We start from the raw sequence: 12,439 nt of genomic DNA on the forward strand, positions 1-12,439 counted from the left end.
ATGCTGCAAGATGCTAAGGGGCCTGCAGAAAAGGTGGGGTGGGATGTCTGGTGTGGGCTGCAGGAGCAAAGTACCATAGCTTGGGTGGCTTAAAAGAACAGAAACTTATTGCTCACATGATCAAGGCGTGGCAGATTCAGTGTCTGCTGAGGACCTGTTTTCTGGTTCAGAGATGGTGTCTTCTCCTTGTGTCCTCACATGGTGGAAGGGATGGGGGAGCTTCCTGGGGTCCATTTTATAACAGCACCAAACCCATTCATGAAGGCTTCACCCTCGTGACCTAATCACCTTCCAAAGTCCCCACCTCCTAATATGCTCACCATAAGAATTAGGATTTCAGCATTGAATTTGGGGAGATACAAACATTACAATTGTCTCATCGGGCCTGGCTGGTGCCCTTGGAAGGAAGAGGAGGAAGGGAGGGTGGCATGGAGACAAGGAGACCTCGGCATCTTCAGAGCCAGCTTGGGAGGCAGGGGGACAGACACTGTGTCTTGTCAAGGGAGCCTGGCCACACAGGGTGGGCAGGGAGCAGGCTGAGGCCTGGCTGGGTGCCCAGCTGGAAGCCCGTCTGGTAGCCTCACAAAGGTGGGAGGGCCTGGGATGGAGCAGCGGGGTTGAGAACTGGAAAGACAGCTTCATGCTAGGCAAAGAACAAAACTTGGCCCTGACTGTTGATCAAAACTGGGAAAGGGGCTGGGGGATCTCAGCTTCAGTGGCAACAGGGGGATGCTGCCTACGAAGAGGATTTTGTCCCCATTGTCTCTGGAGGAACTTGGGACAGGAGGTCAGGTGCAAATGGGTGGACTTCTGTGCCCAGGAAACAGGACCCCACCAGGAGGGTCCCGGCGCTGGGCAGGGGTCTCATGGTTCTGCGTGGTCTCTGTCCCCCCAGGGGAAGCTGGAGAAGTCACTGGAGCACCTGCGGAAGCAGCTGGAGGATGCACTGCTGTTCCAGAAGCAGGCAGAGGAGACCTGTACCCTGTGGCAGGCAGGTGCTGGGGCTCTGGGGACCAGGGGTGGTGGGGCAGCAGATGGGACAGGGGATGATGGCTCGTGCATGCAGGGCCCCATCGAGGGATGCTGGTCTTTCACACTCACGCTCAGCACCCCCAGGACAAGGCCAGTGGTCACTGCTCCAGATTGGCTCAGCTGTGCCAGCCTGAGGCCAGGCCCATGAATAGACAGGGGGCTGAGCCTTCCCTGTGTGAACCTATCCTACCTGGCCAGTGGGTATCCCAAACTCAGGACCAAAGAGATGGGGGGATGCTGTGGGGGTGTTATAGCCCCCTGAGTGTCCACCCTGAAGTCCGGGTGTACTTGGGGTAGTAGATCTACCAGGGTGTTAGATTTAATGGGGTGGGAGGGACTGGGTGGAGGGGTCTCGGGTAGATTCGGGGCTCAGGGAGGGACTAGGTGTTGAGGGTCCCGGGGATAGATGTGGTGTTTGGGCAGCTCCGAGTGGTAGATTTGGGGTCTGGCCAGCCCTGGGTGATAGATTTGTGCTCTCTGGTGGATTAGGGTACAGCTGGTTTGAATGGTAAATTTGGGTTCAGGGCAGTCCCAGGGGTGGATTTGGAGGCTGGGGAGAGACTGGGTGGTAGATTTGGGGTATGGGTGGTTCTGGGTGATGGATTTTAGGTCAGTAAAGCCCTGGGGGTGGATTTAGGTCTAGATCATCCGGGGGGTGGATTTGAGTCTAGGTAATAACCCCAGGTGGCAGATTTGGGGTTCGTGAAGCCCCGGGGGGTGGATTTGGGTTTAGATAACCCCAGGTGGTGGATTTGGAGGTCTGGCCAGTCCTGGGTGGTAGATTTGTGGTCTGGGTGGTGGATTAAGTTCCAGCTGGCCTTGAGTGGTAGATTTGGAGTCAGGTAGGCACCAGTGATGAATTTGGGTTTAGATAACCCCGGATGATGGATTTGGGGTCCATGAAGCCCAGGTGATGGCTTTGGGTCTAGATAACCCTGGGTGGTGGCTTGGGGTCTGTGAAGTCCCGAGGGTAGTGGAGTTGTAAGGTCAGTCCTGGGTGGTGGGCTGGGGTCCGGTCGCCACCAGCTCGGCTTCAGCTGTCCCCATCTGCGCCCGCAGATGATGGTGCAGAGCCAGCGGCAGAACGTGCTGGGCGAGTTCGAGCGTCTGCGCCGCCTGCTGGCCGAGGAGGAGCAGCAGCTGCTGCAGAAGCTGGAGGAGGAGGAGCTGGAGGTGCTGCCCCGGCTGCGTGAGGGCGCAGCCCGGCTCGGCCAGCAGAGTGCCCAGCTGGCCGAGCTCATTGCCGAGCTGGAGGGCCGCTGCCAGCTGCCCGCGCTGGGGTTGCTGCAGGTGAGCAGGTGGGGGCCTTGCTGCTGGGAGTGGGCACGTGCGGTGGCCTCTCCATGCTCCTGGGGACTCAGAGACAGACGAGACATGTCAGGTGAAGCATGGAGAAGGAGAAAGTGCAGGAAGCATTGGACAGAGTTTGTCCTGGGCTCAGACACGGGTTGCCAAGGGCCCAGGAACTGCCATTCTGTATGAGCCTGTTTTCTGTTGCTTATAACAGAATTCCTGAGGCTGGGTAGTTTATAAACATGATTTATTTCTTACAGTTTTGGGGACTAAGTCCAAGGCCGAGGGCAGAGAGGGAGCGATGCTAAAGAAGCTAGGGGGGTTTTAGGAGGAAGAAGGGTCAACCCAGAAATGTGGACCCAAGGGGTCTGTGTGGAGACACGTTGTGGGCAGGGTTGGTTTCTCCTGAGGCCCCTCTCCTTAGCTTGTAGGTAGCGTCTTCTCCCTTTGTCCTCACATGTTCGTCCCTCTGTGTTTGTGTCCTGATCTCCTCTTATAAGGAGACCAGTCCTATGGGATTAGGGCCCACCCTGATGACCTCATTTTAATCTAATTTCCTCTTTAATAACTCCATCCCCAGATACAGTCATGTTTTGAGATCTCAAGGGTTAGAACTTCAAAGTATGAATCTGGTGGTAGTGGTGGTGGTGGGGACACCCAGTTTAGCCCATGACACTGAGAAAGATGCTGTCATATTATGAGACAGTGAGACAAGGGAGAGATGGTGAGGCATAGCACTGAGCAGGGGTGCCAGCGGGGCAGGCGGATGGTGCCCAGGGCCGGGCTCCCAGCTGGGGCACAGACACCCTTGCATAGCACCGCCCCAACCTTGGAGGCCAGGATGCAAGCCTTGCCTGTCATCAACATCCAGAGCATTCACTTGGAGCGCTGAGGGTAGGTGAGACAGTGGCCAAATGCCCAGTGGGGCTCAGTCTGGGGGGCTGGGCTGTACTCTGATTTGTGATGCCTCCTGGAACATGCACCCCAAGCCTCTGTCCAGTCTGAGCCATGCTTGGGGCAGTTTCTGACTGCAGCTGTGTGTGTTTCTGCAGCCTGGGGCTGAAGTGGCCGTGACAGAGGGGCCAGGGTGAGGTTCCAGGGGGCAGGGAGGGGCTGCACGACCGGATGACAGACGTTGACACCGAGTATGTGTTTCTGTCCCTCCCACAGGACATCAAGGATGCCCTGCGCAGGTACGAGCCCTTGGCCTCTCCCAGGGCAAGTGGGCAGGTGTGGGGTGGGTGCCCAGCTGCTGGCCACAGGGGTAAAACCTGGGCTGTCCCCTCTAGGGTCCAGGATGTGAAGCTGCAGCCTCCAGAAGTGGTGCCCATGGAGCTGAGGACTGTGTGCAGGGTCCCGGGGCTGGTGGAAACCCTGCGGAGGTTTCGAGGTGGGTGCTGAGGCTCGGGGGGGGGGGGCAATGACCGAGAAAGGGGACCTCCCGAGAACCTGGGGTGGGCAGCAGTGTGTTCTGTGTCCTGCAGCCACCAGCTCCAAACTCATGGGCTTGGGTTATAGGAAAACTCTGCTGTCACCTCCATCATCACTGTGTGGGTATTTTCCACACCAAGCACTTCTCCAACTTTCTGGGCACTGACTGAGTGTCCAGCAATTCAGTTCAATCCCGACACTAACTGTCTAGAGTTAGCACAGACCCCACAGGTAAGGACTCAGTCCCTCAAGATGCCCCCACTTCAGATGCCAGTGGCAGATTCCAGGGGCCCCCGTACTTCTGTCTGCCCTGCTATAAATCGGGGGTTCCCCTGACACCCTTATGTGGTTTGATAATTTGCTGGAGCATCTCACAGAACTCAGGGCAACACTTTACTTATTGCTCCCGGTTTATTACAAAGGATGCAGGTCAGGAACAGCAGGATGGAAGAGATGCTCAGGGCAAGTTTGGAGAAGCAGATTTGACCTTCCAACCCTGTCTAGGTGCACCACCTGCCTGAACCGCACCGCTTAGGGGATTGTGTGGAGGTTGCATTCCATAGGCGTGACTGATTACACCACTGCTCGTTGGTGATTGAACTCAACCTTCAGCCCCTCTCCCCTCTCCGAGGTTGGTGGTGGGTTTCCTCACAAGTCCCGCCAAAAACTCATAGCATCCTGGGCCTTCCCAAGCCCCTGGAGACAAGTACAGGAGCCCCTGGAACTTGCAACTGGCCTCCGAAGTGGGGGCATCTTGTGGGACTAAGCCGTTACCTGTGGCGCCTGGGCCACCTCCAGATAGTGTCAGGATGGAACTGTCAGGCAGAGAGTTCCAAATCTTGTCTTTCTGGTGACCAGCCTCATCCTGGGATACCTGGGATCCCCACCTGAGTCACCTCAGTAGCATAACCTCAGGTGTGCTGGAAAGGGGCTTCTTATGAGCAATAAAACAGTCTATTTATTCAGGAAATTCTGAGGGTGTTAGGAGCTTTATGCTAGGAACTGGGGACAATAACCAAATCTATTTCTAATGACACCACTATCATCCACAGGAGATGCTGTCCTCGGCCAGTAGGTCGAGAGTCTGTGTATAAGAGCTGCATGCAGGCCCACAGAGGTGGACACATCACAAACCCCGGGGTGGTCAGTGTTGGGACAGTCACCCTTTGCCACTCCTGGTACAGGGTCTCTGTGTTGCCCTGGGAGCAGATGGGGCTCAGCAAAGCCCAGAGGGAAAGTGGGCTCAGAACCCAGCAGACTTCCATTGGAGATCTCAGGAAAGATAGAAGTAGAAAGCAGCGCCGTTTCCTCCTGTCATCTGAAGGCCAAACGTGGGCCACTTTCTAAAACATTCTGAGTTGCTACCAGACATAGTTAGGTCATTTTTTCTGGGGCGGGGGAGCAGTCTGTTTGGGGACACTTGATAACTCCAGTAATCTTGAGGGTGGATGAGCCTTGGGTAGATGCAGCGCAGGCTGGCAGGGCCCGAGCTGGTGGCCACCGTGCCTCAGTGACCTCAACCTCTTCCCGCAGGGGATGTGACCCTGGACCCAGACACTGCCAACCCTGAGCTGGTCCTTTCAGAGGACAGGAGGAGCGTGCAGCGGGGTGACCTGCGGCAGTCCCTGCCTGACAGCCCGGAGCGCTTCGACCCCGGCCCCTGCGTGCTGGGCCAGGAGCGCTTCTCCTCGGGCCGCCACTACTGGGAGGTGGAGGTGGGGGACCGCAGCAGCTGGGCCCTGGGCGTGTGCAGGGAGAACGTGAACAGGAAGGAGAAGGGCGAGCTGTCGGCCGGCAACGGCTTCTGGATCCTGGTGTTCCTGGGGAGCTACTACACCTCGCCCGAAAGGGCCTTCGCGCCCCTCCGGGACCCTCCAAGGCGCGTGGGGATCTTTCTGGACTATGAGGCCGGACATCTGTCATTCTACAGTGCGACTGACGGGTCGCTGTTGTTCATCTTCCCCGAGACCCCCTTCTCTGGGACGCTCCGGCCCCTCTTCTCACCTCTGTCAAGCAGCCCGACCCCTATGACCATCTGCCGGCTGAAAGGCGGGCCTGGAGATGCCCTGGTTCCCCAGTGACTTGGACCCTCTCGGGGGAATCCCTTCCCTTCTCCCGGCCACTTGTCCTGGCTTTGGGTGTTTTGTTCACTTGGAGGACTTGGGTGGAGGAAGCGTGTCCTCTGGGCAACGGGAGGAACGTGTAGTGCCTTTGTGAGTGTACATGGGAAAACCTGAGTTCTGGAAATGGCATGGGCAGATGTGGGGTGGGCCTTGTCCTCCCTGTGGGACCCCTCCAGGCTACCAGATGCCACTAAGCATCAACAGCCCTGACCAAAGCCCTGAGCCTCGCAAGCCCCACCAGAAACACACAGCATCCAGGGCCTGCCCGAGCACCCCACCTCTAGGGACATGCCCCATGTGGCTGCTGGGAGGGGGGCCAGTTCCAAACCCATTTATGTCCCATGAAAGGGGAGGGCCACCTACTGGAGGGACATCAGTCTTCAGGCAAAAGATGATCCGAGGAAGCCAAGTAGGAGGGGAACTGAGCAGAAGTCCCTAAATAAAGGGCCTTCTGGAAAATGCCCTGGGTGCAGAGATTCACCTTTGGCAGTTCTGTGGGGTCTGGAGGTGAGAGTAGGACTTGGAAGTGACACTTGCAGTCTCATGGTTGTGTTTGGAAGCCTTTCTGGGCATATTCCTGGCCGAGAGCTGCTGGCTTTTACCCTCGCAAACGCTTCTCTGGTCTCCATACTGACCTCAGGTGGCAGTCCCTGACTTCAGGAACCTGTCTGTAGGGTCTTGGCTCCTGCCAAGGGCTTGGGACATTTCAGAGGCTGTGGTCCTTCCACTCTGGAGGAGGAGGGTGGCTGCAGAGAGCCCTAAGCACACAGAGTCAAGGAGGGTGTTGGTGTGTTAAGGTTTGGTGTTTCTTCCCCCTTTATAAGAAGGTACCACTTGACTTCTCTTTTCCCCCTCCATTTTATTTATTGTGAGGACAGAGTTCCCACATTAAATAAATTTTGATCACTGTAATCCCACTATTCCCTGCTTATGTAGACAAATAGTGGCTGCCCGATGTCAAGCAGAGGGCCAGAGTCAGGGTGATAGAGCAGGCGGGATCCTACCTGCACCAGTGGCGTGTGACTCCTTCACTAGCAAACGGTGAGCACTGTAGTATCTGCGAGTGAGTCCTACCTGGCAGGGGGGAGCCCTACACTAGCAGTGTGTGAGCCCTAGACAAACAGCTTTTACACTGTCAGTGGGTGAGCCCTATACTAGCCCTGGGTGAGCTCTACACTGGCAGTGAATGAACCTTCTCTTGCTGTGGGTTATCCTATACACTAGCAGGGCCTAAGCCTTACATGAGAAGTGGGTGAGTCCTACACTAGCTCTTGGTGAGTACTGCACTAGCAGCGTGAGCCTCACACCCCTGTGTAGTCCCACCACTAGCAAACGGTGAGCACTGTAGTATCTGCGAGTGAGTCCTACCTGGCAGGGGAGAGCCCTACACTAGCAGTGTGTGAGCCCTAGACAAACAGCTTTTACACTGTCAGTGGGTGAGCCCTATACTAGCCCTGGGTGAGCTCTACACTGGCAGTGAATGAACCTTCTCTTGCTGTGGGTTATCCTATACACTAGCAGGGCCTAAGCCTTACATGAGAAGTGGGTGAGTCCTACACTAGCTCTTGGTGAGTACTGCACTAGCAGCGTGAGCCTCACACCCCTGTGTAGTCCCATGCACTAGCAGTGGGTGAGCCCTACACTAGCGGTGGGTAATCCTGTATACTGGCAGTGAGTGATTCTTACACCAGCAGTGTTTGAACTGCTTCCATCCAGCAAGGGTGACCTCAGAGGCCCTATGCCCCATCCATCCCCAGATGTCCTCAGAGGCCCTATGCCCCATCCATCCCCAGATGTCCTCAGAGGCCCTGCTCCCATTTCATCCAAGGGTGATCTCAGCCCCTGCACTTCATCAAGGGTGACCTTAGAGTTCCTGTGCCCCCCAAATCTGATCGTGACCTCCGAGTGCCAGTTCTTCATTAATTTATCAAGGACAGCTTCACAGTCCCTGGCCCATCCATCCATCTGAGGGTAACTGCAGAATCTCTGCACCCCATCCATCCCAGTGTGACCTCAGACTCCCTGCACCTGAGTTCTATGTCGTCACACGAAACCTGTGCCCCGGTAGCTTGCCTTTTCTTTGCCTGTGGGCATACTGCTTGCTCCCAGCACGTCTCCATTATAGACAGTGCTCCAGCAAGGGTTATTGAACACAGTGTGCCAAAAGAGCAGGGAGAACCAACTACCAAGTCCTGTGGTGGAGAGGACTCTTTTGTAAGGACTTTGAAACTGCGGGAGCCTGGGCACAGTAAAAAGCAGAGCAACCTCTAAAACTCGTGCACTGTGCCCTCCCCCAAGCCTGTGCTCTGGTCATGGTCCCTGCTTCCCTCTTCCATGAATACATGGGATTACTGGGCTGTGGGGTAAGTGCACTGTCGCCTTAACAGAGGCTGCCTCGGGCTCTTTCTCACTTAGCCACCCTATGTCCTCCATTTCCTTGGATGTGAGAAAGAAGATTTGAGACAGAAGCCCAGCCCAGGATATCAGGAAGCTGGCAGGGAGGTCCTTCTTGCCTTGGACGTAAACTGCCTTGCAGGACATCAACCTCAGATGAGGACCCTCTGACACAATGCCAGTCCTCCTCATATTATGTCTCAGCAAAAATGGAAAAGCGGCCAAACACCCTCCCTTGGCTAAAATGCGTCACTACCAATTGTTCACCAGCTTTAGCTCACTCTACCAGCCTTCCCTGTGGGTGAGGTTTATTGAGACACCCAATCATGGGATTGTCCCGTGTTTGGATAACATGCAACCCAGAACCAACTAGCAGCGTGTGAACCTGTTTTCTTAAATGCACTTTGCAACCACCCAACCAGAGACCACGTCACATAGTCCATTCCTCTGAGCACCGTCTTACTGAGCTGCCCGTGGTCCCCAGGGTGGGGGGTGTGATCGCCTTCACTGCCACCAGTGATAAGCCTGACTTACTGGACCATAGCTGTGTTCCTGGGGAGCTTGGGCTGGAGGGGGTGGACAGCAGACTCTGCCTTCTTGGTTTTAAGCCAATCCCTTGATCCAGTGACTGCCACATGCTAAATTCAGCCTATCCCAGTTTCCCCATCTCCAGACCACCCTGTTCAAATAGTGGACACTTTCCTTGAATCTGACCGAAGCTGGACACTTTGATCTAAAACCCTAACATCTCCAAAACTGAACTAGCCAGCACCCAGCACCGCCCCCGCAAACACTGCCTTTACCCCTCTCCTGCTTTGCAATGCGGTGATGGCCGACATGTGGCCACTCAACAATCCCTAAAGCACCCTTTACTCATTTCCCTACAGTTCTGGTATAGGGGAGGACAATGAAGATCATTTCTCCACCCGACTCAAGGTTCATGGCTAACGAGAATGAACCTATAACACAGATTAAGAGAAAAGGATAACAAATTTAATTAACAAAAGCTTCACATGCTAAGTGAGCCTTCAGAAATGAAGACCCAAACAGAGACATCTGTCTGTCTTTATGCTTGGGTTTGACGAAGAATGGACAGCGGTGTTGGAATCATGATTGGACAAAAGCGTTTCGACCTAATGGGAATAACCTGGGAGAACCTAGCAAGGCCTGTTTGTTCAGATTCTTCTTAGGCTCTGGATGCAGGGCAGGACCCCCCTGGGATGAGGGTTTTATGACCTACTTTTAGGGGAGGTGGATCAGAGAATTCTTTTTATGATTTCCTGCAGGGGAGAAAGGTAAGAGAAGATCACAGTTTCCTTCAGCTGAAAATGCTCCATGTGTCAAGAGGTGCTATATATTAAGGTATCACTTTCTGAGCCCCATTACTGACATCTCACAAAACTAGTACAATATGACGATCAGGACGTTGACATTTATGCAATCAACATAGAGACCGTTTTCATCACCACAGGGTCCCTCCTGTTGCCCCTTATAACCACACCCACTTGTAACACGCCTTAATCCTGCCACCTGACAATCTGTTCTGCATACTTTCGTCATTTCAAGAATGTTCTATAAGTGAAATAATCCCATATGTCAGCTTTGGAGACTGGCTTTTCCTTGGCTAGCATAATTCTCTGGAAATTCATGAAGATTGTTGCCTGTGTGAATAGTCGGTTCCTTTTTATTGCTGAGAAGTATCTTCTGGTGTTTGTGCCACAGTTTGTTTAACGATTTACCCACTGAAGGACATTCAGGTTGTTCCCAGTTTGGGGCTATTACAAATAAAGCTTTTATAAACTCTCATGTACAGGTTTCTGTGGGACCTTAAATCCTCATTGCTCTGAAATAAATGCCCTGGAATGCGATGTCTGCATTGTTTATAGTTTCATTTGCCATCTGTATATCCTCTTGTTAAAACCAAACAAACAAAAAACAAACTTTAGACAGATTAAATTTTAAGAAGTTTAATTGAGCAAAGAATGATTCATGAATTGGGCTGGCCATGAACTGTCCCCACCCGCAGGATATTCAACGCAGGCCCTGGAGGGGGGAGTGGGAATTGGATGGGACAAGAGACACGAGAAATTGAGACAAGACAGTATTCTGATCAAGTCTCGTTTATTGATTCTTAGGTTACATCTTATATAGGAGAAGGCAGGCATGCTGCAAAGGGTCTGGAATGTAAAGATATGATAATATCTTGAGGAGAGACAAAGACAGGACATTCAAAGTAAAGGTTGCCACCCAGAATGTTTATGGTTAAACAGTTTCTAGAGAAGGATAAAAGGTCACTTGCAAATTAACTTGCATAGCCAGGAGCAATCAGTTTCTGGCATAAAGATTTCGAGGCAGTTATCATGTAAAGCACGGCCATCTGAGCAGATTGTCACGGCGGAGCAGTCTCACAAGAAGGGGTGTGGGACTTCAGGCCCCCAACAATGAACCAGAATAGATTCAGATAAGACTCTATAGATACATAGATAGATATTCTGGGAACCCCTTGTATTAGTCAATTATCTGTTGCTTATAACAGAATAAATTAAATTGGGTAATTCATTAGAAAATGAAATTTCTTTCTTACAGCTATGGAAGCTGGGAAGTCCAAGCTCAAGAGAGCACATGTAGTGAGGGACTTCTCACTGGTTGGGTGACTCTACAGAGTTCTATGGTGACACAAGTTATCACATGGACAGGGCTGAGTAAGATGTCATTTATGTGCTCACTTTCTCTCCTTATAAAGCCCCTACTGCCACTCCTGTGAGAAGCAATTATCATTAACCCATCAATCCATGAATGGGTTATACGCATTAATCCATTAATCCATTCATGACAGCATCCTCATGATCCAGTCACTTGCCAAAGTCCCCACCTTGCCAATACCATAGTTTGATTTCCCAACTTGTTAACACTGTTACAATGGGGATCAAGCCTTAATGAGTTTTTGAGAAACATTCAAACACTCACTCCTGCTAATTCAGAAAACAAAAATCCTGGGGCCAGCCCATGGCTCACTTGGGAGAGCGTGGTGCTGACAACACCAAGTCAAGGGTTAAGATCCCCTTACTGGTCATCTTTAAAAAAAAAAGGAAAAAAGAAAGAAAACAAAAATCCTGGGGCCAGCCCATGGCTCACTTGGGAGAGCGTGGTGCTGACAACACCAAGTCAAGGGTTAAGATCCCCTTACTGGTCATCTTTAAAAAAAAAAGGAAAAAAGAAAGAAAACAAAAATCCTGCAACATATTACAATGGGCACAGTTTCACACAGCAGAATGCTCAAGAACTGGGGAATTCCCAGGAGCAGAAGCCAAGACAGGAGAAGAGACCCGGGTTGGAAGGAATCTGGGAAGCCAGGGCCACGCTTGTCCTACAGTGGATGACAAGAGCTGGACACCTTGTTCTAACAGTGGTGAGAGTGAAAGAACAGCACAAAACCCCACAACTAGGTGAGTAGGGATAGAAATCTCTGACTGAAATGGGGATCCACGAAGTTTTACTCTGTGTGTAAAAGGATGGGCATCCAAAAGCTGCCTTCAGACTCTCTCTGCTTCCACCATCTTGCAGTGTACCACTGCATGGACTTTGGACTTCCCAGTCTCAGAAACTGTCTTTGTGAACAGTGAGACGTCTGGCTAGGGAGGCAGAGACTCGGCAGAAACCACACACCCTGTGGGGCTGCCACTGCGTGATCCAGCAGCCTGGGCCAGAGTGCACAGAACAGGGAGAAGTCCGGCACGGGAAGTGGAAGCTCAGCAGAGACCACACACCCTGTGGTACTGCCCCGTGGTCCAGCAGCCCAGCAGAGTCCAAGCTGACCAGAGAGGTGGCTCCACGGAGAGGCCCAAGACCCGAGGCAACCACACACACAAGGCACTAGAGGCCAACTGAGCAGTCACGGAGGTAGCCATACCAAATTGGCAACCACAGCAACATCTTAGTTAGTCAATAGTCTCAAACTGGTGGACTGTGAAACCCCCTGCCACAATGAATAAACATCAAAAAAAAGATACCAGAAATACAAAAAATCTAGAAAGTACATGACCAAAAGTTAATAAATCTCAAACTTTAGAACCTATAGGACAAGAAGCCTGTGAAATGACTGACAAGGAATTTTGAGTGATAATGCTAAGGAAACAGAATGAGATATAAGGAAATTCAGCTAGATA

The 12,439-nt window shown here is 52.5% G+C and overlaps 1 protein-coding gene across 1 annotated transcript; it reads left to right on the top strand.

Annotated features, from left to right (window-relative positions):
- TRIM11 (tripartite motif containing 11) lies at positions 1-6,791 on the top strand. Its single transcript, XM_008594632.1, has 6 exons — positions 1-33; positions 896-991; positions 2,092-2,322; positions 3,496-3,518; positions 3,615-3,715; positions 5,290-6,791. The coding sequence occupies exons 1-6, from the start codon at positions 1-3 to the stop codon at positions 5,835-5,837; spliced, it is 1,032 nt and encodes a 343-aa protein (XP_008592854.1). The 3' UTR covers positions 5,838-6,791.
- Positions 6,792-12,439: the final 5,648 nt, after the last annotated feature.

Source organism: Galeopterus variegatus, unplaced genomic scaffold (assembly GCF_000696425.1).
Source record: "Galeopterus variegatus unplaced genomic scaffold, G_variegatus-3.0.2 Scaffold11209, whole genome shotgun sequence".
Classification (NCBI taxonomy): domain Eukaryota; kingdom Metazoa; phylum Chordata; class Mammalia; order Dermoptera; family Cynocephalidae; genus Galeopterus; species Galeopterus variegatus.